Here is a 25,029-nt window from a genome sequence, read left to right on the forward strand (position 1 = left end):
CATCAGTTAACAGGCAAAAGCAAACCAAAACCACATTGAGATACCATTTCACCCCTGTTAAAACGGCGAGGATCAAAAAGTCAGATAATAAAAAGTAAGGATATGAGGAAACTGGAACCCTTACACACTACTGATGAGAATGTCAAATGGTCAGCCAGTTTGGAAAATTAGTATGGCTGTTCCTGAAACAATTAAGCATAGAGTTACTGTATGACTCAGCAATTCAATTCCTAGGTATCTACTCAAGAGAAATAATAATATGTGTCCTCACAAAGCCTGTTCATACTAGCACTATGCATAATAAGCAAAAGATGGAAACAGCTCAAATATCCATCAATGGATTAATGAGTAAATACATGTGGCATATCCATACAATAGAATATTGTTCAGCCATAAAAAGAAAGAAGACATACTTGCTACACAATTGATGAGCCTTGAAAACATATGCTAAGTGAATGAAGCCAATCACAAGAGACCACATTTTATATTAGCACAACTTTATGAAATATACAACATAGCAAAGTCTGTAGAGACAGAAAGATTAGTGTTTGCTTAGACCTGGAGGGATAGAGGTATGGAGGAGGGGTCATAGCTAAGGGTATGGTGTTTGTTTCTGACTTGAAAATGTTCTAAAATTGACAATGGTGATAGTTGCATATAACTGAACATAGTAAAAACCATTGAACTATACATTTTAAGTAGGTAAAAGTATATGGTATGCGAATTGTATCTCAATAAAGCTGTTTTTTTATTAAAAAAAAGAAGTAACATCTATTCTGAGATGGATGAGTAGGGGTTATCCATGCTAAGTGTTTGGAGAGTGATTCAAAGAATGTTTCAGTCAAGAAGAATTGTGGGAACCAAGATCAGGCCCCAAATGACATGGAGCTTTGAAGAAATAATGGGAATTCTTTAAGCACGATGTTGTTGTTGTTATTATTTATTAAATACCAAGTGTTGCAGAGTAGAAAATAGAAGCAGGGGCTTTGACCTTAGTCAGACATTTCATTTAATAGCTGCGGGACCTTGGCCAAGACACTTAATTTCTCTTAGCTTCACTTCCCTTTTTTAAAAAGATTTTATTGGGATCCCTGGGTGGCGCAGCGGTTTGGCGCCTGCCTTTGGCCCAGGGCGCGATCCTGGAGACCCGGGCCCAGGGCGCGATCCTGGAGACCTGGGATCGAATCCCACGTCGGGCTCCCGGTGCATGGAGCCTGCTTCTCCCTCTGCCTGTGTCTCTGCCTCTCTCTCTCTCTGTGACTATCATAAATAAATAAAAAATAAATAAATAAATAAAAAGATTTTATTTATTCATGAGAGACACAGAGAGGTAGAGACACAGGCAGAGGGAGAATCAGGCTCCCCACAATGAGCCCAATGTGGGACTTGATCCTGGACCCCAGGATCATGCCCTGAGCCAAAGGCAGATGCCCAACTGCTGAGCCACCCACCCAGGCATCCCTTCACTTTCCTTTTTTATTAAGTAGTAGGCTAATGACTGGTGCAGTCACTCTGGAAAACAGTGTTAAAGTTCCTCAAAAAGTTAAAAGTAGAACTACCCTATACTCAACTGATAAATCATTGCACACTACATCTAAAACTAAGTATGTACTTTATGTTGGCCAATTTAACCTAAATTAAAAAAATTAGAACTACCCTACAACCCAGTAATTGTACTACTAGGTATTTATCCAAAGGATACAAAAATACTAATTCAAAGGAGCCCAATGTTTATAGCAACACTATCAACGATAACCAAATTATGAAAAGAGCCCAAATGTCCATCAACTTATGAATGAATAAAGAAGATGTGATATATGTATACAGTGGAATATTACTCAGCCATCAAAGAGAATGAAATCTTGCCATTTGCAATGATGTGGATGAAACTAGAGTGTATTATGCTAAATGAAATAAGCCAGAGAAAGACAAGTACCATATGGTTTCATTCATACATGGAATTTAAGAAACAAAACAGATGAACATAGGGGAAGAGAAGGAAAAATAAAATAAGATAAAAACAGAGGGGGAGGCAAACCATAGGAGACTCTTAGCTATAGAGAACAAACTGAGGGTTGCTGGAGGGGTGTGGGCAGGGGATGAGCTAAGTGGGTAATATGCATTAAGGAGGGCCCTTGTGATGAGCACTAGGTAGTATATGTAAGTGATGAATCACTAAATTCTACTCCTGAAACAATACTATACTCTATGTTAACTAACGAATTCAAATAAAATCTTAGAAGGAAAAAAACTAGACCAGTAGGCTAATGATAATGACATCTGGAAAAGGGTTCAGAGTTCATGGAAGAGAAAAAGGACTCTGTAAGTCCAGAAAATATTTTGGCAATTACAAAGCAAGTATCCTTTGGGGCACCTGGGCGGCTCAGTTGGTTAAGCCTCTGACTTCAGCTCAGGCCATGATCTCAGGGTCTTGGGATCAGGCCCCACATTGGACTCCTCACTCAGTGGAATCTGCTTGTCCCTCTGCTCCTCCCCTGTTCATGTTTTCTTTCAAACAAACAAACAAACAAAATAAATATTTAAAATAAAAGCAAAGCAAGGATAATAGAATTACCCATTAGGAAAAATTTGTAAACAATATTTATTTCTTAAATAACCAGAGAGCAGAGGGTATGGTGAGATATCAGAATACCACTTAAAAAGACATGATTGTTCCCTTTAGTGAGCTAAAGGGCTTCATCTTGATATTTATAGGTACGAGTATGTATGTGTGTGTATATTTTTACACTATGTTTCCTGTCCTTCATTTTTCTCTTAATCATGGCATGGTGAATGTGTAGTACATATGGATCTACTTTATTCCTTTAAAAATTCTTTACCCACACTATACTGAAAATATTGTAAGGAGGTGCAGGCAACATATTTGAATAGACATTTCTCAAAGCAAAGTGTAAAAATGGCCAATAAGTATGCAAAAAGACACTCCATGCCCAAATAAACCCAGTGGTTCAGCCGTTTTTGCTAAGGCTCTTGCAAAACCCTAGTGCCAGAGTATCAAATAACTGCATTTAGACACTGTTTTGAAAGGTCCCACCCTCCCTCAAACTTTACCTTGAACTTTCCTTGTGGAGGGAGCAAATCGTCTCTTCTCTTGGCTTTTGCCTTTTCCTTTTACAGAGTCATGGTGATTATGTATGTATGGGATCAAAGGCTGGTTTTCAAAAACACATGCTCCTGTCAGTTTCTCAGTGAAAATTTTTGCGTAAGATTACTTCTCTCATTAGTATCCTGATACATCTATTGGTCTTGCTCCTCTCCTTTTATTTTGTGCATCATAGTAGCTATGTCTTATGTTAACTTTAAAGTTCTTCATGGACTATTGACTTTTAGTTTCTTAGTTGTTCTTTTCAGTTAATTAGAATTCATTCAAAATCCTATGTATTAAGTAAGAATTACAAAGTTACAAATGCCCTGTTTACACTCTACAGTACAGTGCATTATCTGCTTTATTTAACATGGAATTATAAATCCAAATTTGCTCTATTGAGAAAGGCTTACCATTCACATTAAGATTTATTGCACAGAGAAAACTGTTATGAAATAACAATCCACCTTGGATCAATCCACCTTGGATCCTGATCATCCCTGCACATTTTTATTGGGTATACAAAGAATGTAAGACCCTGACCACTCTTTATGCAGGTAGTCCATGTCTCAGAGTTGTGTTTGCAACAAGCAACTTTGAAGAATGAGGTAACATCTTTCCCTGGACACAGAGCAGGCTTGCTTCTGTTTACCATGAAACCAATGAATTCTCCAAACACAGGGTTTTTTTCCTGTTACACAATGCACTGCATGTGCAGACATCCATAAAAGGGCCTGTGTCACCTCATATGATTTGAGGATCATGGAGAACTAGTAAAAACCAGTATGAATCTTTAGCTATGGCTTTTGCCATGAGCAATAATATCTTTTGTTTTTGACCCAGGATTCTAGTGTCTTCTGCCAGTATGCATTAAAGAGTAGCAGGTTAACTCCTTAAATTGTATGTAGGGTATAATCTCAGATCACATAATTCTTTTTATTATTTTTTAAGATTTTATTATTCATTTGACAAAGAGAGCACAAGCAGGGAGAGCAGCAGGCAGAGGGAGAGGAGAAGCAGGCTCCCTGCTGAGCAAGAAGCCCAATGTGAGGCTCAATCCCAAGACCCTGGGATCATGACCTGAGCTGAAGGAAGACACTTAACTGACTGAGCCACCCACGCACCCCATCAGATCGTATAATTCTTGACAGGTGTTTCCAGATACTATCCCTAAATCAGTTATACAAGCACAATATTTCCCACTAGGACGATTTTTGCAATGTCTGTGTACTGCCTGTGCTTCATGTCTGTCTTCAAACTGACTCACCTACTTAATTTGAGTACTTTTTTGAAAAGGAAGCTTTATAACACCACCTTAAATCTATACTATCATCTTTTGCCTGAAATAGAGTATTCATTAATATACATTTAAATAAACACATGGCGGAACGCCTGGGTGGCTCAGCGGTTGGGTGGCTGCCTTCGGCTCAGGTCGTGATCCTGAGATCTGGGATAGAGTCCCGAGTCGGGCTCTTGCGGGGAGCCTGCTTCTCCCTCTGCCTGTGTCTCCGACTCTCTCTCTCTCTCTCTGTCTCTCATGAATAAATAAATGAATCTTTAAAAAATAAATAAATAAACACATGGCTATTACAATTTAATATATTTGTGTACTATCTAAAATCATCCCCACCTCCCCACCAGGCCCTCTACTTTAACCCCAAGCTGATTTCATCCACAGGAGTCATGCCTGTGACAGACTATCATAACTAATGCTTTTAGTTAGTCAATTTTGAGGTCTTATCTTCTTCCGTATAAAAAGTTCTCATCAAGCCCTCTTGTGAAGGAAAAAAGGAAGAAAGTAAGTCTAGTGCTCTGACCTGCTACAGAGACAGTCATTATCCTCCAGGTAAGTATATCCAGGACAGCCTGGCCATCAGTTGAGGAAAGTCTAGTGCCTACTTCAATCTGAAGTAGAGAATCAAAGTCAGGAGAGGAGTGTGGCTTGAACGAGCCCTTCTATATCCTACCTGAGCAACACCCCTTGGAGCACCAGGGGATTGAATTCATCCTGTCTTATAAAACTGGAAGTGAGTCCCTGGAAGCTTATCTCACTCCAGTCAGAATCCAGCTCAACCAGTATCCATCAGGCTGTTGCAACCTTGAAGAATAGTCTGGAGTCATGAATTACCCCAAAAGGAGTATTACAGAGGAAAAATAGAATAACACCCAACTGGAAAAACTATGAGCCATAGATAGATATATAGATGTATAGACTGGGATGTAGATACACACACACAGTCTTACATAGGACTTCCACATTTCTGGGTAAGGATGGCAGTATCCCCAAATCTGACTTGAACCTCCCTTTAAAATTTACACAGGTCTAAAGGCATCTGTTGAACTGGTGAGGGGGGCTGCTACCAGTCTTCTGGGAGAGATCACTCATCCTAAGAAAATATTCAGAAGATAAAACTGTAATCTTTAGACCCAAAGAAAAGCAATTCTGACTAAAGCATAACTTCTGTTACACAGACTTGTCTTCTGGTCCAATCCTCAAATTGACCCATTGTGTCAGAGTCTTATGGGGGAAGTTCAGGCCTGTGGTTAAAAATCCCCAGACTATATCATGGCCCAAGTTGCCCTGCATAACTATCTAAACTGATGAGTCAGCCAACTGGGGTTTCTAAAGAAATATGTTGGACTTCACTATTGGAGGATTTCAGAACATCATCAGCAAATAGGTAGGGGCCTGGATGAAAGGGTAGAACTACCCAATATACATGATAATATTAAGGAGAGAATAAAGGGAGGTGGGGCAGGCACAGTAGGAAAGAAACAAAAAGACGGCACTCACCTAACAGTTGCCTGGCTTTATTCTTTAAAAAAAAAAGAAGATTTTATTTATTTATTCATAAGAGACACAAAGAGAGGCAGAGACATAGGCAGAGGGAGAAGCAGGCCCCCAGCAGGGAGCCTGATGTGGGACTTGATCCTCAGACCTGGGACCCCAGGAGCATGACCTGAGCCAAAGGCAGACGCTCAACCACTAAGCCACCCAGGTGCCCCTCCTGGCTTTATTCTTAAGCACAGGTGAGAACTACTTTCTCCATCATCCCAAATAGCTGATACAGATCCCTTGGGAGTTGGGAATCCTACATGGACAGATAGGGAAAGAAACCTGTAGCACTCATAGTCATTACTTTATTTGGTCCTCACATGATCCCTTAGAGCTCATTATTATCTCCATTTTACAGATGAGAAAAGATATAAAATTTATTCTTCTAGCTAAGTGGTCTGGTGGTAATTTGGAGTTCATATTCACTTCTAAAATTCTATCAACAAATATTAAGTTGATAGAACTTTGGAAAGAAATTGCCTTTAGAAATAAATTGATTAAATTTATGCTGTAGATTACTTCTTTTTTGTTAAAAAACTTTTATTACTTTAACAATAATGTGTGTACATTCTAGAAATAAGGAAAAATGCAAAAAAGCAGAATAAAAAAATTACTCATAATCCTACTTTTTGTCTTTCATCCTTCACATGTTTTTTTCCTGTGGATATATGTAATATACAAATGTATTCTTCCTTTCAAAAATATGATATTCACATATTACTTAGTAACCTTTTTTAAATTTTATATCCTGTCAGGAATCTTTTTTTGTACAAATGAGTAAAGCTCTCCTATTAAAAGGCAGAGACTTGTATACTGGTTCAAAATATGATGAACAATGAGATGCAGATTAACAAGAGATGCATCTAAAATCACTAATCTCAAGTTAAACGTAGACAGATGGACAAAGGTATATCAGGAAAATGCAAATCAAAAGACAGTTATATGACAGTGTTAATATCAGAAAAAAATAAAATTAAGGCAAACTACATTAAATAGAGCTAAGGATGGTTTTGGTTAACCTTCCAATGCACGACTATAAGCTTGTTTCTTATTCTCCTTATCTCATCTATTTCATTCACTTCTCTAAGCAATCTTCCTTGCTGAAATGCCTGTTGTGTATATCTTCTTTAAATTCCTGGAGAGACTGAATCAGCTTTTCTCTAAAAGTTTCTTCTGTTTTCTCCTCCTCCTCTGGCTCTTCTTCATCCTCTGGCTTTTCCTCAGCCTTTGGTTCTTCCTCAAGCTTTGGTTCACTCTCATTTTCTGGTTTTCCTTCAATTTTTTGACAGGGTTTCATCTTGTTAGTCTCCTTTTTCCTTCTCTTCCTTTCTTTTTTTCCTGTTTTATTCCTCTTTGAATAAAATTACTTCTAGGAAGCAAGGTGACCATAAGTCAAAAGCGTGGTAAATGGACAACTGCTCTGGACAGAGGTCTCAGCATTTGCTTTCTTTGATTCAGAGCTATCACCAAATATCTTCCACTTGGGAGACTCAATCAGCAATCAGAGGTTCCCTGAACCTGCAGCTCTTACCTCCACTTTCCACTTCCTTACCTATTTTTTGTCCCTCCCTTCAGCCTTTTTCAAGGCCCTCCCCAACCATTTCTACACACAGGGCAAACCAGAAGTCCCTCCTGGAACAGAGTAGGTTGGGAGAACCGGCGGTGGGTAGGAACAGTGGGACCCACAACCTCTGTCCGGCCGGCCCCATTCCACCCCAGGGGCTTTTAAAATATTCCCCTAACCTACCTGTACTGATTGATTAGTTTCTTCCTCCCCTTTTCTAGCTTTGTGCAGTGCTAGGAATGACAGACCTGCAGACCTTCAGACAAACGGGAAATGGCAGGGAAAGAGGGAAGGTTGGAGAAGGGGGGAGGGTGGGGAAGGGGCGAGTGCTCGGTGGTACCTTTTTCCTCAATAAGGTATTTGGTGATGAAAATTTTCCCACCTTTTGTTTCTCCCACTTCTCCCCCCACCCCACAGTGCAAGTTAGCTTGAATTTCCCATCTGACAGGGAGTAGGAAAAGCAGATTACTTCCAAACTCTATTTAAGACACCAGTGGGGGTTGAGGGGAGAGTAAGTGTTGGAAAAGCGGTCTGAAGTAGCAGAGGATGATTATTTTTAAACAACCACAGGTCTTCTTTTCCTTCTCCTGGGACCCTTAGTGCCTTTCCCAAGGGTCATCATTTCCTGCAGACTTGGAGGTGGGAAGTGGAGAGATGGTTTTGACCATGGCTCCCTCAAGTCTCTGCTCTAGGCCACTCCCACCGTAGAAATCCCCAAGCAGCACCCATTTTGACACCAATCTTCAAAATTCCGACAAATTGACTCCTCTATTCCCTGGCGTCAGGCTCCACCGTCTGCAGGGCTAAAAGAAACCTGGTACCCAGACGGGAACAAGGACCAGACTAGCAGGACTTCTGCACACCTCGACTCTTGGTCACGTGATATCTCCGTCACCAGAAAGCTCGGGTCCCCAATTTCCATTCCTACCAAAAGCGCGGCAGAAGTGGGTCCGCCTATGCCCCCTTTCTCTTTATACATCTGGCTTGTCATTCTTAGTTATTGTCGCCTATCCCAGATGGCAAAATGTTACTAGCCTTTCTCTGATTACTAGGGAGGGGCTGCATCTTTTCTGGAGCTACTAAACTTTTAAGAATTGTTGCTTCGTGCCTTCAGCTCCCAGGATTAAGAGCTCCTACATCCCTACATCCATCGCCCCTCCCGTAGACTCCATTTCATCTGCAGTCCCGTCCCTGGCTGTTGTGGAATAGGGTTGGTTTGGTAGCAGGTTGTAAAAAAAAAAAAAAAAAAAAAAAAGGGCTCTGGGACAAGAGTGATATGAATTTAGCTTTCACTTTATTCTTAATACTTTTAATACTTTTATATTCTTTTTTTAAACAAAAGTAAACATGCTTTTCATAGGCAGAAATGACAAAGACAAAATTACTTTAGTTAAATGAATTAATACATGTAGAATCCTGAGAATAGTTCCTGGCCTATTGTTAAGTGCTCTAAAAGTGCAAGCTATTATTATAATTATATTAGGATTTCATTTGGGGAAAATGATACAAAACTTTAAAAAAAAGAGGGAAATAAAGTAATGTTTGACTACAGAGCCCTGATGGTGGTATTTGCCAGGAAGCTGTGCTGCCTGCAGAATCATCAATTGGCAGGTTCACATTATGATCCCAAATTTCCTCATCTGAAAGGGAATACTAAGGTACATCTTCTAGAACGGAGTTTTGGAATTCTAAATGATACTTAGCTCAAGGAACTCGGCTCATATTATCTTCAACAGATATTGATCACCTTTCAGACCCACTTCAGTCTTCAGTATAAATTGCAAATTTGCAATAAAAATTACATAGTTCTCAAAGACAACATTTAAAAAAATAACAGGAAGAGACATATGTGTATTTTTGTTTTGTGGGAGTCTTGGTGCCCCTTTGTGAGGCAGAATAAAGAGCTCAATAGATTATGTAGAAGAAAAATAACCTTTACCCCCATGTTCTTTTATTTCACTTGCTCTCCTGTCACATTATTCTATCTTCTGGGAAGCATGTGTTATGAGTACCAGAAAACCCAAGATATAGTGGTTTGGGTCTGCCAAACAGAACGCTGGTGTGACAGGATATGTTAGTCCCAGCGCCAGACCTAGACTGTGTACTAAGTTAGCCAAAATAGCCAGTTAGCCCAAAATAGAGAAAGCTTCAAGCAAGAAAAAAAAAAAAAAACCTTGACCTGTGCCTCAAAGGGTACACAGGACCTAGATAAAGGGTGGGAAGAAAGAAGAGTAGTCTCACTGAACCTAGGCCCTGTGGCCTTATTATCACCCTGGCCTGTCTTATGCTGCCTTGTTGGGTAGAAGTCCACTTGCTCCTCCTTAGGGGAATTTAAGTCTATTGATGGTGTCTACTATCTGAAAGCAAGTTCAATGTAACAACTTCTTGACATGTTCTGCGCTCTCTCCCAAGGACTTTTTCTCTTATTTCCAGGTCATAGAACCTGAATTGGCCAAGCTTTCTGAATAGTACATACTGAAGCAATTGCTAAGCATTTAAAATATGCATTGCCTTGAGTGGGTAAATCCATTCTTAGGTACGCATCCCAGGAAAATATTTAATGGTAGTCGCAATGATTTACCACATCAAACTTCATAGACCTGACTTCCTAGCATCAATCCTTTGACTTGGACTTGAATATACAAACAGAAGCCACAAGCCAAAAGCAGCAATGAAGGAACAGAAAGAGAATTGTTCTAGTCAATAGCAGATATGCACCCAAGCATGTGCACATGCACATTCACACATGCGTGTGCATCTTCTCATCAAGAATTCTCCCAGGTAGGAGGGGCAAGATGGTGGAAGAGTAGGGTCCCCAAATCACCTGTCTCCACCAAATTACCTAGAAAACCTTCAAATTATCCTGAAAATCTATGAATTCGGCCTGAGAATTAAAGAGAGAACACCTGGAATGCTACTGTGAGAAGAGTTCGCGCTTCTATCAAGGTAGGAAGATGGGGAAAAAGAAATAAAGAAACAAAGGCCTCCAAGGGGGAGGGGCCCCGCGAGGAGCCGGGCTGAGGCCGGGGCGAGTGTCCCCAGGACAGGAGAGCCCCGTCCCGGAGACGCAGGAGCTGCACCAACCTTCCCGGGAGGAAAGGGGCTCCCAGGGAGGTGGAGCAGGACCCCAGAAGGGCGAGGATGCCCTCGGGTTCCCTGGGACACTAACAGAGCAACTGCGCGCCCAGGAAAGTGCGCCGAGCTCCCTAAGGGCTGCAGCGCGCACGGCGGGACCCGGTGGGACCCGGAGCAGCTCGGAGGGGCTCAGGCGGCGGTTCCGCAGAGGGGGCTGCGCGGCCCCGGGAACAGCTCGGAGGGGCTCGGGCAGAGGAAGAGGCTCCGTGCGGAGGGGGCTGCGCGGTTCCAGGAGCAGCTGGGGGGGGGGGGCTCGGGCCGCGGCTCTGCGGAGGGGGCTGCGGGGCGGGAGCATGAATCCAACAGCGCAGGTCCGGGAGCACAGGGCGCCGGGACACAGCCCAGGATCCGGCCTCCCCCCGGGACAGGCAGAGGCCCGGAGGGCCCAGGACCGCAAGGAAGCTCCTGCCCCGAGCTGAGCAGATCAGCGGTCCCGCCCGGAGCCTCCAGGCCCTGCAGACAGAGAGCTCCGGAGTTCCTGCCGGAGCTGAATCCAGGTTTCCAGAGCTGGCCCCGCCACTAGGGCTGTTGCTCCTGGGGCCTCGCGGGGTAAACAACCCCCACTGAGCCCTGCACCAGGCAGGGGCACAGCAGCTCCCCCAAGTGCTAACACCTAAAAATCAGCACAACAGGCCCCTCCCCCAGAAGACCAGCTAGACATACAGGTTCCAGGGGAAGTCAAGGGACTTAAAGTACACAGAATCAGAAGATACTCCCCCGTGGTTCTTTTGTTTGTTTGTTTGTTTTGCTTTTTGATTTGTTTCCTTCCCCCACCCCCCTTTTTCTCCTTTCTTTCTTTTTCTTTCTCTTTTTCTTCTTTTTTTTCGTTTTTTTCTTCCTTTTTTTTCTCTCTTTTCTTTCCTTCTTTCTCTCTCTCTCTTTTTCTCCTTTTCCCAATACAACTTGCTTTTGGCCACTCTGCACTGAGCAAAATGACTAGAAGGAAAACCTCACCTCAAAAGAAAGAATCAGAAACAGTCCTCTCTCCCACAGAGTTACAAAATCTGGATTACAATTCAATGTCAGAAAGCCAATTCAGAAGCACTATTATACAGCTACTGGTGGCTCTAGAAAAAAGCATAAAGGACTCAAGAGACTTCATGACTGCAGAATTTAGAGCTAATCAGGCAGAAATTAAAAATCAATTGAATGAGATGCAATCCAAACTAGAAGTCCTAACGACGAGGGTTAACGAGGTGGAAGAACTAGTGAGTGACCTAGAAGACAAGTTGATAGCAAAGAGGGAAACTGAGGAAAAAAGAGACAAACAATTAAAAGACCATGAAGATAGATTAAGGGAAATAAACGACAGCCTGAGGAAGAAAAACCTACGTTTAATTGGGGTTCCCGAGGGTGCCGAAAGGGACAGAGGGCCAGAATATGTATTTGAACAAATTCTAGCTGAAAACTTTCCTAATCTGGGAAGGGAAACAGGCATTCAGATCCAGGAAATAGAGAGATCCCCCCCCTAAAATCAATAAAAACCGTTCAACACCTCGACATTTAATAGTGAAGCTTGCAAATTCCAAAGATAAAGAGAAGATCCTTAAAGCAGCAAGAGACAAGAAATCCCTGACTTTTATGGGGAGGAGTATTAGGGTAACAGCAGACCTCTCCACAGAGACCTGGCAGGCCAGAAAAGGCTGGCAGGATGTAATCAGGGTCCTAAATGAGAAGAACATGCAACCAAGATTACTTTATCCAGCAAGGCTCTCATTCAAAATGGAAGGAGAGATAAAGAGCTTCAAAGACAGGCAGGAACTGAAAGAATATGTGACCTCCAAACCAGCTCTGCAAGAAATTTTAAGGGGGACTCTTAAAATTCCCCTTTAAGAAGAGGTTCAGTGGAACAATCCACAAAAACAAGGACTGAATAGATATCACAATGACACTAAACTCATATCTCTCAATAGTAACTCTGAATGTGAACGGGCGTAATGACCCCATCAAAAGACGCAGGGTTTCAGACTGGATAAAAAAGCAAGACCGATCTATTTGCTGTCTACAAGAGACTCGTTTTAGACAGAAGGACACCTACAGCCTGAAAATAAAAGGTTGGAGAACCATTTACCATTCGAATGGTCCTCAAAGAAAGCAGGGGTAGCCATCCTTATATCAGATAAACGAAAATTTACCCCGAAGACTGTAGTGAGAGATGAAGAGGGACACTATATCATACTTAAAGGATCTATTCAACAAGAGGACTTAACAATCCTCAGTATATATGCCCCGAATGTGGGACCTGCCAAATATATAAATCAATTATTAACCAAAGTGAAGAAATATTTAGATAATAATACTCTTATACTTGGTGACTTCAATCTAGCTCTTTCTATACTCGATAGGTCTTCTAAGCACAACATCTCCAAAGAAACGAGAGCTTTAAATGATACACTGGACCAGATGGATTTCACAGATATCTACAGAACTTTACACCCAAACTCAACTGAATACACATTCTTCTCAAGTGCACATGGAACTTTCTCCAGAATAGACCACATACTGGGTCACAAATCGGGTCTGAACCAATACCAAAAGATTGGGATCGTCCCCTGCATATTCTCAGACCATAATGCCTTGAAATTAGAATTAAATCACAACAAGAAGTTTGGAAGGACTTCAAACACGTGGAGGTTAAGGACCATCCTGCTAAAAGATGAAAGGGTCAACCAGGAAATTAAGGAAGAATTAAAAAGATTCATGGAAACTAATGAGAATGAAGATACAACCGTTCAAAATCTTTGGGATGCAGCAAAAGCAGTCCTAAAGGGAAAATACATCGCAATACAAGCATCCATTCAAAAACTGGAAAGAACTCAAATACAAAAGCTAACCTTACACCTAAAGGAGCTAGAGAAAAAACAGCAAATAGATCCTACATCCAGGAGAAGAAGGGAGTTAATAAAGATTCGAGCAGAACTCAACGAAATCGAGACCAGAAGAACTGTGGAACAGATCAACAGAACCAGGAGTTGGTTCATTGAAAGAATTAATAAGATAGATAAACCATTATCCAGCCTTATTAAAAAGAAGAGAGAGAAGACTCAAATTAATAAAATCATGAATGAGAAAAGAGAGATCACTACCAACACCAAGGAAATACAAACGATTTTAAAAACATATTATGAACAGCTATGCGCCAATAAATTAGGCAATCTAGAAGAAATGGATGCATTCCTGGAAAGCCACAAACTACCAAAACTGGAACAGGAAGAAATAGAAAACCTTAACAGGCCAATAACCAGGGAGGAAATTGAAGCAGTCATCAAAAACCTCCCAAGACACAAGAGTCCAGGGCCAGATGGCTTCCCAGGGGAATTTTATCAAACGTTTAAAGAAGAAACCATACCTATTCTCCTAAAGCTGTTTGGAAAGATAGTAAGAGATGGAGTACTTCCAAATTCGTTCTCTGAGGCCAGCATCACCTTAATTCCAAAACCAGACAAAGACCCCACCAAAAAGGAGAATTTCAGACCAATATCCCTTATGAACATGGATGCAAAAATTCTCAACAAGATACTGGCCAATAGGATCCAACAGTACATTAAGAAAATTATTCACCATGACCAAGTAGGATTTATTCTCGGGACACAAGGCTGGTTCAACACCCGTAAAACAATCAATGTGATTCATCATATCAGCAAGAGAAAAACCAAGAACCATATGATCCTCTCATTAGATGCAGAGAAAGCATTTGACAAAATACAGCATCCATTTCTGATCAAAACTCTTCAGCGTGTAGGGATAGAGGGAACATTCCTCAACATCTTAAAAGCCATCTATGAAACATCCACAGCAAATATCATTCTCAATGGGGAAGCACTGGGAGCCTTTCCCCTAAGATCAGGAACAAGACAGGGATGTCCACTCTCACCACTGCTATTCAACATAGTACTGGAAGTCCTAGCCTCAGCAATCAGACAACAAAAAGACATTAAAGGCATTCAAATTGGCAAAGAAGAAGTCAAACTCTCCCTCTTCGCTGATGACATGATACTCTACATAGAAAACCCAAAGTCTCCACCCCAAGATTGCTAGAATTCATACAGCAATTCGGTAGCGTGGCAGGATACAAAATCAATGCCCAGAAATCAGTGGCATTTCTATACACTAACAATGAGACTGAAGAAAGAGAAATTAAGGAGTCAATCCCATTTACAATTGCACCCAAAAGCAGAAGATACCTAGGAATAAACCTAACCAAAAATGTAAAGGATCTATACCCTCAAAACTATAGAACACTTCTGAAAGAAATTGAGGAAGACACAAAGAGATGGAAAAATATTCCATGCTCATGGATTGGCAGAATTAATATTGTGAAAATGTCAATGTTACCCAGGGCAATTTACACGTTTAATGCAATCCCTATCAAAATACCATGGACTTTCTTCAGAGAGTTAGAACAAATTATTTTAAGATTTGTGTGGAATCAGAAAAGACCCCAAATAGCCAGGGGAATTTTAAAAAGGAAAACCATATCTGGGGGCATCACAATGCCAGATTTCAGGTTGTACTACAAAGCTGTGGTCATCAAGACAGTGTGGTACTGGCACAAAAACAGACACATAGATCAGTGGAACAGAATACAGAACCCAGAAGTGGACCCTGAACTTTATGGTCAACTAATATTCGATAAAGGAGGAAAGACTATCCATTGGAAGAAAGACAGTCTCTTCAATAAATGGTGCTGGGAAAATTGGACATCCACATGCAGAAGAATGAAACTAGACCACTCTCTTTCACCATACACAAAGATAAACTCAAAATGGATGAAAGATCTAAATGTGAGACAAGAATCATCAAAATCCTAGAGAAGAACACAGGCAACACCCTTTTTGAACTCGGACACAGTAACTTCTTGCAAGATACATCTTTGAAGGCAAAAGAAACAAAAGCAAAAATTAACTATTGGGACTTCATCAAGATAAGAAGATTTTGCACAACAAAGGATACAGTCAACAAAACTCAAAGACAACCTACAGAATGGGAGAAGATATTTGCAAATGACATATCAGATAAAGGGCTAGTTTCCAAGATTTATAAAGAACTTATTAAACTCAACACCAAAGAAACAAACAACCCAATCATGAAATGGGCAAAAGACATGAAGAGAAATCTCACAGAGGAAGACATAGACATGGCCAACATGCATATGAGAAAATGCTCTGCATCACTTGCCATCAGGGAAATACAAGTCAAAACCACAATGAGATACCACCTCACACCAGTGAGAATGGGGAAAATTAACAAGGCAGGAAACAACAAATGTTGGAGAGGATGCGGAGAAAAGGGAACCCTCTTACACTGTTGGTGGGAATGTGAACTGGTGCAGCCACTCTGGAAAACTGTGTGGAGGTTCCTCAAAGAGTTAAAAATAGACCTGCCCTACGACCCAGCAATTGCACTGTTGGGGATTTACCCCAAAGATACAAATGCAATGAAACGCTGGGACACCTGCACCCCGATGTTTCTAGCAGCAATGGCCACGATAGCCAAACTGTGGAAGGAGCCTCGGTGTCCAACGAAAGATGAATGGATAAAGAAGATGTGGTTTATGTATACAATGGAATATTACTCAGCTATTAGAAATGACAAATACCCACCATTTGCTTCAACGTGGATGGAACTGGAGGGTATTATGCTGAGTGAAGTAAGTCAGTCGGAGAAGGACAAACATTATATGTTCTTATTCATTTGGGGAATATAAATAATAGTGAAAGGGAATATAAGGGAAGGGGGAAGAAATGTGTGGGAAATATCAGAAAGGGAGACAGAACGTAAAGACTGCTAACTCTGGGAAACGAACTAGGGGTGGTAGAAGGGGAGGAGGGCGGGGGGTGGGAGTGAATGAGTGACGGGCACTGGGGGTTATTCTGTATGTTAGTCAATTGAACACCAATAAAAAATAAATTAAAAAAAAAGAATTCTCCCAGGTAATTTTGATAGACAATAAAGAAAGCAACCTTCATGATTCTTTTAAAACAATTCAAATTAGGCAGCCCCCGTGGCACAGCAGTTTAGCACTGCCTGCAGCCTGGGGTTGATCCTGGAGACCTGGGATCGAGTCCCACGTCAGGCTCCTTGCATGGAGCCTGCTTCTCCCTCTGCCTATGTCTCTGCCTCTATCTCTCTCTTTCTCTCTCTCTCTGTGTGTCTCTATGAATAAATAAATAAAATCTTAAAAAAAATAAAACAATTCAAATTACACCAATGGTGTGTACCATTTATAAATGGAAAGTAACCATTATTATATATGTATGTATATATAATAATTGATTACATATGTTATATATATGTGTTATATATAATATAAAAATTATATATGTTATATATAATCAATTATTATCAATATTATGTAATTATGTATATATAATATTGAAAGTTAATATACACAGTACTACATTTCTGTCATAACATACAGATATTTATTTGGGGGCATTTAAAATATAAATATATAATTAAATTGTACCATAACGTTTCTAAAGTCCACAAAATTGATTCCTATAAAATTTCAAGTTGTATTATTGAGAGATGAATGAATGACAGATGTGAGCCTGTCTGGTTTAGCTGGATGCACAACCCAAATCCATCAGGGACTCAGCTGAGTTCTGTGGCCATCTTGTAACAGTTGTTTACTCAGCACGTGTGCTTTTTAAAAAAATATTTTTATTTAAATATTTTATTTTTATTTATTTATCTGAGAGAGAGATAGCACATGAGAGAGAGAGTGTGAGAGAGATAGGATGAACAGGGAGAGGGGCAGAGGGAGAGGGAGAAGCAGACTCCTCACTGAGAAGGGAGCCTGATGCAGGGCCCGATCCCTGGACCCTGGGATCACAACCTGAGCTGAAGGCAGAGGCCCAATCCACTGAGCCACCCAGGTGCCCTAGCACTGGTGCTTAAATGTCATCCTTCCATTTCCATCTCTCCCCATACCCCATTGTCCACCATATTATATTCAAAGTCATGTTATTGTGGGGTCTTAATGTATTTCTGTATCATAGTAGAACTGTGAATGAATATATACTGAGCTATTCCCATAGGGTGTATTTGAGAATGAGTATTTAGTATAAAGGCGACTTTTCTTTTTTTTTTTAAGATTTTATTCATTTATTCATGAAAGACACAGAGAGAAAGGCAGAGACAGGCAGAGGGAGGAGCAAGCTCCTTGTGGGGGAGCCCGTTGCAGGACTCCATTCCAGGAGCCTGGGATCATGACCTGAGCCAAAGGCAGACACTCAACCACTGAACCACCCAGGTGCCTTGGCAACTTTTACTTTCTAAGTGTTGCATTTATATATTTAAATTTTATCTTTAATAGTCGTGTATTAATAATATTCAGAAAATTGAGACAAACCCTTGAAAACATGCAGAAGAAATAAAATATCTTACAAACATAAGTCAACCATATATTTATTGAAATGAAAGTATTTTAATAATATATTGGTGTGTGAAAAAGGCAGATTTTTACAAAATGTAACTTGCAGAGGATCTAATTTTAAAAAGTAATATGTGCATAGATATTTATATGTATGTATTTATAGAAAATATTATGGAACAATATACACCAAAATATTAGGAGTGAGTATGGTTGGTGGGCTTATGGGTGACTTAGACTTTTTTTTATATACTTCTTTGTAGATTCTTTTACATTTTCTCAGTGGGTGTGTGTAACTTCTATAATAAAAAATAGTCTGCAAACAGTACAATATTATTTTGTAGCACATATTTCACATATGTATTTCTTGTGTAGCAGTAGGATCTGATTTAATAGCTCCACTACCTATTTAAGGTGTAGGGTCCTTGCAATGGTTGAATGCCTCACATTTGGTTCCTTTGCCATGTTTGTGACTAGTATGCACTAAAATGAAGCTCTTCTTATTGCTCTATGTCTTCTCCAATCTAAGTTTGAGATAGTCAATCTGTAGTACTAGTCATACATAAGAAAGGAGGAACCTATTCCCTAAATTTTACCTGCCAAGAAACCTTTCTTTCTAGGATAATGTTTTACCAGGAAAAGTAATATGGTTAGCAATAATAAAATATTTTAAGCAGATTATAAAATAATTTTAGTTACTAATTCACCAATTTTTTTTTTTAAAAGTAGGCTTCATGCCCAGTGTGGAGTCCAGCATGAGGCTTGAACTCACAACCCTGAGATCAGGACCTGGGCTGAGATCAAGAATCAGATGCTTAACTGACTGATCCACCCAGGCACCCCCTCCAATCAATTGTTTTTAAAAATACACATGAGGGCAGCCCGGGTGGCTCAGCGGTTTAGCGCTGCCTTTGGCTCAGGGCGTGATCCTGGAGACATGGGATCGAGTCCCACATCAGGTTTCCTTCAGGGAGTCTGGTTCTCCCTCTGCCTGTGTCTCTGCCTCTCTCTCTCTCTCTCATGAATAAATAAATCTTTTAAAAAATAAAAATACATATGAAATGAAAAAGAAAGGATTGTATTTCTGGCTCTGCTTGACAAACATTATCTATAGTTCCTTGACCGCTTTTTTCCAGTGAAAATGCTTTACTTTTGCAAATAAACACAATAAATATTATTATTTAGAAGCAGATTTTTCACTGAATAGCCAACGGAATTTTATTTTATTTTATTTTATTTATTTATTTTTTTTTTGCCAGTGGAATTTTAAAAAGGAAAACCATAGCTGGGGGCATCACAATGCCAGATTTCAGGTTGTACTACAAAGCTGTGGTCATCAAGACAGTGTGGTACTGGCACAAAAACAGACACATAGATCAATGGAACAGAATAGAGAATCCAGAAGTGGACCCTCGACTTCATGGTCAACTAATATTCGATAAAGGAGGAAAGACTATCCACTGGAAGAAAGACAGTCTCTTCAATAAATGGTGCTGCGAAAATTGGACATCCACATGCAGAAGAATGAAACTAGACCACTCTCTTTCACCATACACAAAGATAAACTCAAAATGGATGAAAGATCTAAATGTGAGACAAGAATCATCAAAATCCTAGAGGAGAACACAGGCAACCCCCTTTTGGAACTCGGCCACAGTAACTTCTTGCAAGATACATCCACGAAGGCAAAAGAAACAAAAGCAAAAATTAACTATTGGGACTTCATCAAGATTAAGAAGCTTTTGCACAGCAAAGGATACAGTCCACAAAACTCAAAGACAACCTACAGAATGGGAGAAGATATTTGCAAATGACGTATCAGATAAAGGGCTAGTTTCCAAGATCTATAAAGAACTTATGAAACTCAGCAGCAAAGAAACAAACAATCCAATCATGAAATGGGCAAAAGACATGAACAGAAATTTCACCAAAGAAGACATACACATGGCCAATGAGCACATGAGAAAATGCTCTGCATCACTTGCCATCAGGGAAATACAAATCAAAACCACAATGAGATACCACCTCACACCAGTGAGAATGGGGAAAATTAACAAGGCAGGAAACCACAATTGTTGGAGAGGATGCAGAGAAAAGGGAACCCTCTTACAGTGTTGATGGGAATGTGAACTGGTGCAGCCACTCTGGAAAACTGTGTGGAGGTTCCTCAAAGAGTTAAAAATAGACCTGCCCTACGACCCAGCAATTGCACTGTTGGGCATTTACCCCAAAGATACAGATGCAATGAAACGCCGGGACACCTGCACCCCGATGTTTCTAGCAGCAATGGCCACGATAGCCAAACTGTGGAAGGAGCCTCGGTGTCCATCGAAAGATGAATGGTAAAGAAGATGTGGTTTATGTATACAATGGAACATTACTCAGCCATTAGAAATGACAAATACCCACCATTTGCTTCAACGTGGATGGAACTGGAGGGTATTATGCTGAGTGAAATAAGTCAATCGGAGAAGGACAAACATTATATGTTCTCATTCATTTGGGGACTATAAATAATAGTGAAAGGGAATAGAAGGGAAGAGAGAAGAAATGAGTAGGAAATATCAGAAAGGGAGACAGAACATAAAGACTCCTAACTAGGGATCCCTGGGTGGCGCAGCGGTTTGGCGCTTGCCTTTGGCCCGGGGCACGATCCTGGAGACCCGGGATCGAATCCCACGTCGGGCTCCCGGTGCATGGAGCCTGCTTCTCCCTCTGCCTGTGTCTCTGCCTCTCTCTCTCTCTCTGATGACTATCATAAATAAATAAAAATTAAAAAAAAATTAAAAAAAAAAAAGACTCCTAACTGTGGGAAAGAACTAGGGGTGGTGGAAGGGGAGGAGGGCGGGGAGTGGTGGTGAATGGGTGACGGGCACTGAGTTGGGCACTTGACGGGATGAGCACTGGGTGTTATTCTGTATGTTGGCAAATTGAACACCAATAAAAAATAAATTTATTATTAAAATAAATAAATAAAAGCAGATTTTTAAACAATATGTATAAAATCATCCTATTTATATTTAAAAATACATATAGAAGGAAAGAAAACTGAAAATATTTCTCTCAGTTTCATTTATCTGATGACTCTCAAACATATACTTTATCCACTTATTCAATCAACAAATATTAATCTGGTGCTTACTAGGTATTGTCAACAAAAATCCATGTGTCTCTTTCAGATTTTTCTTCTCAATTATCATTCCTGATTGGATGTGTTAGTGCAATGGAGTTGCATCTGGCTGGATTATAAAGGCAGCATATAAAGTGAAATCCCACCTAGTCAAATTTAACTTTGAAATATTTAGATCCCTACTTCATAGCATATTAACAAAAGCTGCAATGTTAGTGGGGTTTGGAAAATCATAAAAAAGTATTTTGTTATCATAACAAAGTATTTAAATTTATAGTATGTTTTATGGGAATATGGATTTTTAAATTTTTATGTCCATAATTCTTAGATGTTTTCCAAACTCTTTGCAGTTTATCTGAATTACCCACACAAAGCAATTAAATACATCTTTTTAAGATAACTCAAACTTATTAGCATTGTACTTCATCATGTTAAACTTATTATTGTACCTCATCATGTTAAAATTAACAGCAATTTAGTCAATTCCCTGTTACTTAATATTTAGGGTTCCTCTGTTTTTTTTTCTATCATAAGCCAAGTCATCACTGAAAACTTTGCACAAAATCATAATCATTCCCTAAGGAAAATAATTCAAAAATTGAAATGGCTAGGTCTAAAAGTTTGAAAAATCTTATGAATTTTTAATCTATATTACCAAAGGGCCTGGAAGATTATTTAACCAATTTACTAGTGTACTGACAGTCCATGTGAATAACCTCACATAAAATGGATAGTATATTTAAAAATATATATTGCTCAGGTTGACAGGTGAATAAGAGTACCTTGACATTTTTAATTTGTATAATTCGACCACTAGTGGGTCTGAATAACTTATATTTGTTCTCCATATAGATGTCGTCTTTGGTAACTTTTTGATGTCTTTTCACCAGTTTTCAGGTAGTGATAACTACTGTAATTTTGTTGATTATTAAGAACATTTTATTACAGATAACTATTGTTTCACTTAGTCTTGTTGGTTTTAAGGAATAAATACTTAGGCTAACATAGCTGAAGCAGGATCCATGGTGAGCATTTTTGGGGCAATAAAGAGCACTATGATATTAAGGGAATCTGAGAACCAATAGCCAGCTTCTACTGGAAAACTTGGCTCCTCTCTAGGAGCCAAGACCAGCATACTATGGTGCTCTGCCATTAACTTGGCTCAGCTGCTGTCTCATTCTTCCTTCCTTTCATATCCCCTTCTCTTGCTACATCTTGGCTCTACTTCATAGTTTCAGCTTTGTCATAATGTCACCCTGCTAATGTGTGAAGCTTTCTCAGGTTCCTAAGGTACAAACTTTTCCCACAAAATTTCATGTACCTCACTAGCCCCAAACATGTACAAACTTGCTTAGAATTCCAGGTGGTCCATAGACTTCCTGGGTTGAGAACACCTGGTCTAGGTTAATTGATATGGTCAGTAAGTGAGGGGCACCTGGGTGGGTCAGTCAGTTAAGCCTCTGACTCTTGATGACTCTTAATTTTGGCTCAGGTCATGATTTCAGAGTTGTGAGATCAAGCCCTCCATCAGGCTCTGCACTGGGTATGGAGCCTGCTCAAAGATTCTTTCTCCTTCTCCCTCGGCTCCCCAACCAGGAAAAAAAAAGAATTTGATATGGTTAGTGGGTGAGAGTTGCTTAAAAACTGGCATAATTCTGGCTGAGGGGCTACCATGGTAGAGATGGAATGGCAGGCAGCAACCCTGCAGCAATGCTAGTCTGGAGTTCCCTGCAGGTAAGGAGGTGAAAGGTCAGAGCCTAGCAGGCTTCATCCTTGTAACAACAGAATATAGCCAAGACAATTATTTATGAAGATTAAAAACTCTCAGAAGTGGAAACAATAGATCATTTCTCTAAAACAGGACAAAAATAAGACACTTAGGCTCTACAGGGATCAATTTACTGAACATGTAAAATGTTGATTTGTCTTTGAAAATTTTAGGCTTAAAATTGTCAAGCTAACCTGTATTTTCAAAAAAAAAACTATTTCAGAAGCATTATTAGAACATTTTCTAAGTGACAAATACAAACATGACAAAGGATTTCCTATTTAGTAGAAAATTTTATTTTTTATTGTACATTACTTTTCTCCCCAAGGAGAACATCTTAAATCTTGTGAACAATTAGCATGTTTTAAAATTTTGCCCTTTCATTTGTAGCTGATACAAAATATTTTCTATTGGTTGTAAGTTAACTTAGTCAAATAACAAGGCATTCCTGGGAAAAGAGAAATCTTGAGATACTCATTCTTTTCCTCACCCAAGTGTAAATATTGTATTTCTGTAAAGTAAAAACAAAGCATTTAAAAAATGGAACAGAAAAGTACATAGAAAAAGTTAATGTGCCACTTTTCACTCCCAGCCTCCTTTCCTGATACCTAAATTTATGGCCATTTCGGTGCAAGCAAGGGCCTCAGGAGAAGAATAATGACAATAATGAGAGTAGACCAGGAGAAGGAACCTATTGGAGGGCAGGGGAAACAGGAAAGAGGGATAATTTCACAAGAATTGCAAATGGACAGTAACTCCAAGAGAAAATTCTGCCTGTTGCTGATGATTAGGGAAAGCCAAAGACGATATCTGGCCTCCTGAAATGCCAAGGTGGAAAAAGAGACATTCCAGATCCAGCGTGCCGGGAAGAGGTGGGGATGAAAGTTTCCCCGCTGCCCTGCCTGAGTAGGAGGGAGGATTGGAAGCCTAATACCCTACTGTGACGTGGCTGTTACGTGACTGTTGTCTATCTGGGCCCAAGTCCCTTTCTTGTTTTGTACCCTCTGGATAATGATTCCTGTTGCAGAGGAGGAAAAACTTCAGGTCAAGGAATGTCCAGGAACGCACTGGGTATTGGGTTCCGACTTGAGAGAGCTGGCTAACTCTGGCACCAGGATGGCTGGCAGCTGAAGGCAGAACCAAATTGATCAGTCTTCGTTCTTGACACCCCCTCCTTAATCCAGTTCAACGTGGGTGGTCCTGGTGGCAAGCAGTATATGAATATGGAGATACAAGTATACTCTGGAACACTTTCAACTTTCACAAGCCCTGCTCCCTGTGTTCCATGCCTATTTGATGCAAAACATTTTGGTAGGAGTGTGGATACGAATCACAGGAGATGGCAACAGAGAGACCAGAATGTAAAAGTTCTATTTTAAGCAGCATCCCCTCTTTCATCATTGTGGGTATTGAAAAGACCAGGAGGGAAAAAAGAAAAAAAAGAAAGAAAAAGACCAGGAGTACTGGTGGCAGAGGGTGGCTTTGGAGAAAGAGGGAATATAAGGAGTGACAAAGTTGGAACACAGGGTGCTGGGAGATAAGGGGCAAGTGGCAGGTCTGCAGTGACCTCTCCACTGCAGCTGCCAGGGATCCTCCCATTCCTTTCATCTGCAGATCTAAGGGTCTGCAGGTCAGGGCTGTGCACCTCCCAGCGAGAATGCATACCGTTGGGAGGAGAGGGGAGACTAAAAGGATAGGCTCAAGTCAGGGGGAGGAACAATGGTGGAGATGGGAACAGACACTTTCTGAGGATTCCCTCTGGGTCTTCCCTTTTGGTGCTTGCAGTAGTCCAGGGGAAGGACCTACAGATGGTGAGCTTCAGAGGAGAGGAAAGAGGAGAGAAAAAAAAGAGAGCAGGAGGGAGGTGCTGTGGCTGGATGCCCACTAGAGGGCGCAAGAGTCCTCTCAGGTGGGAAAAATATATATTTTTTGTATATATTTTTTTACTGGAGTTCAATATACCAACATATAGATGATTTTTTCCACTCTCACCACTGCTATTCAACATAGTACTAGAAGTCCTAGCCTCAGCAATCAGGCAACAAGAAGAAATAAAATTGGCAAAGAAGTCAAACTCTCCCTCTTTGCAGATGACATGATACTGTACATAGA

At 40.3% G+C, this 25,029-nt stretch overlaps 2 protein-coding genes across 3 annotated transcripts in view; both read right to left on the reverse strand.

The window, feature by feature from the left end:
• BEX3 (brain expressed X-linked 3) overlaps positions 1-25,029 on the reverse strand; it is a 323,487-nt gene that overhangs the window by 19,852 nt on the left and 278,606 nt on the right. The gene's annotated exons all lie outside the window — the stretch shown is intronic.
• Positions 6,926-7,295, reverse strand: TCEAL9 (transcription elongation factor A like 9). The gene is given in 2 exon segments (XM_077889529.1): positions 6,926-7,032; positions 7,035-7,295. Coding segments are annotated over 2 exon segments (312 nt in total). The 5' UTR covers positions 7,240-7,295.

The sequence above is a fragment of the Canis aureus genome, chromosome X (assembly GCF_053574225.1).
Source record: "Canis aureus isolate CA01 chromosome X, VMU_Caureus_v.1.0, whole genome shotgun sequence".
Taxonomy (NCBI): Eukaryota; Metazoa; Chordata; class Mammalia; order Carnivora; family Canidae; genus Canis; species Canis aureus.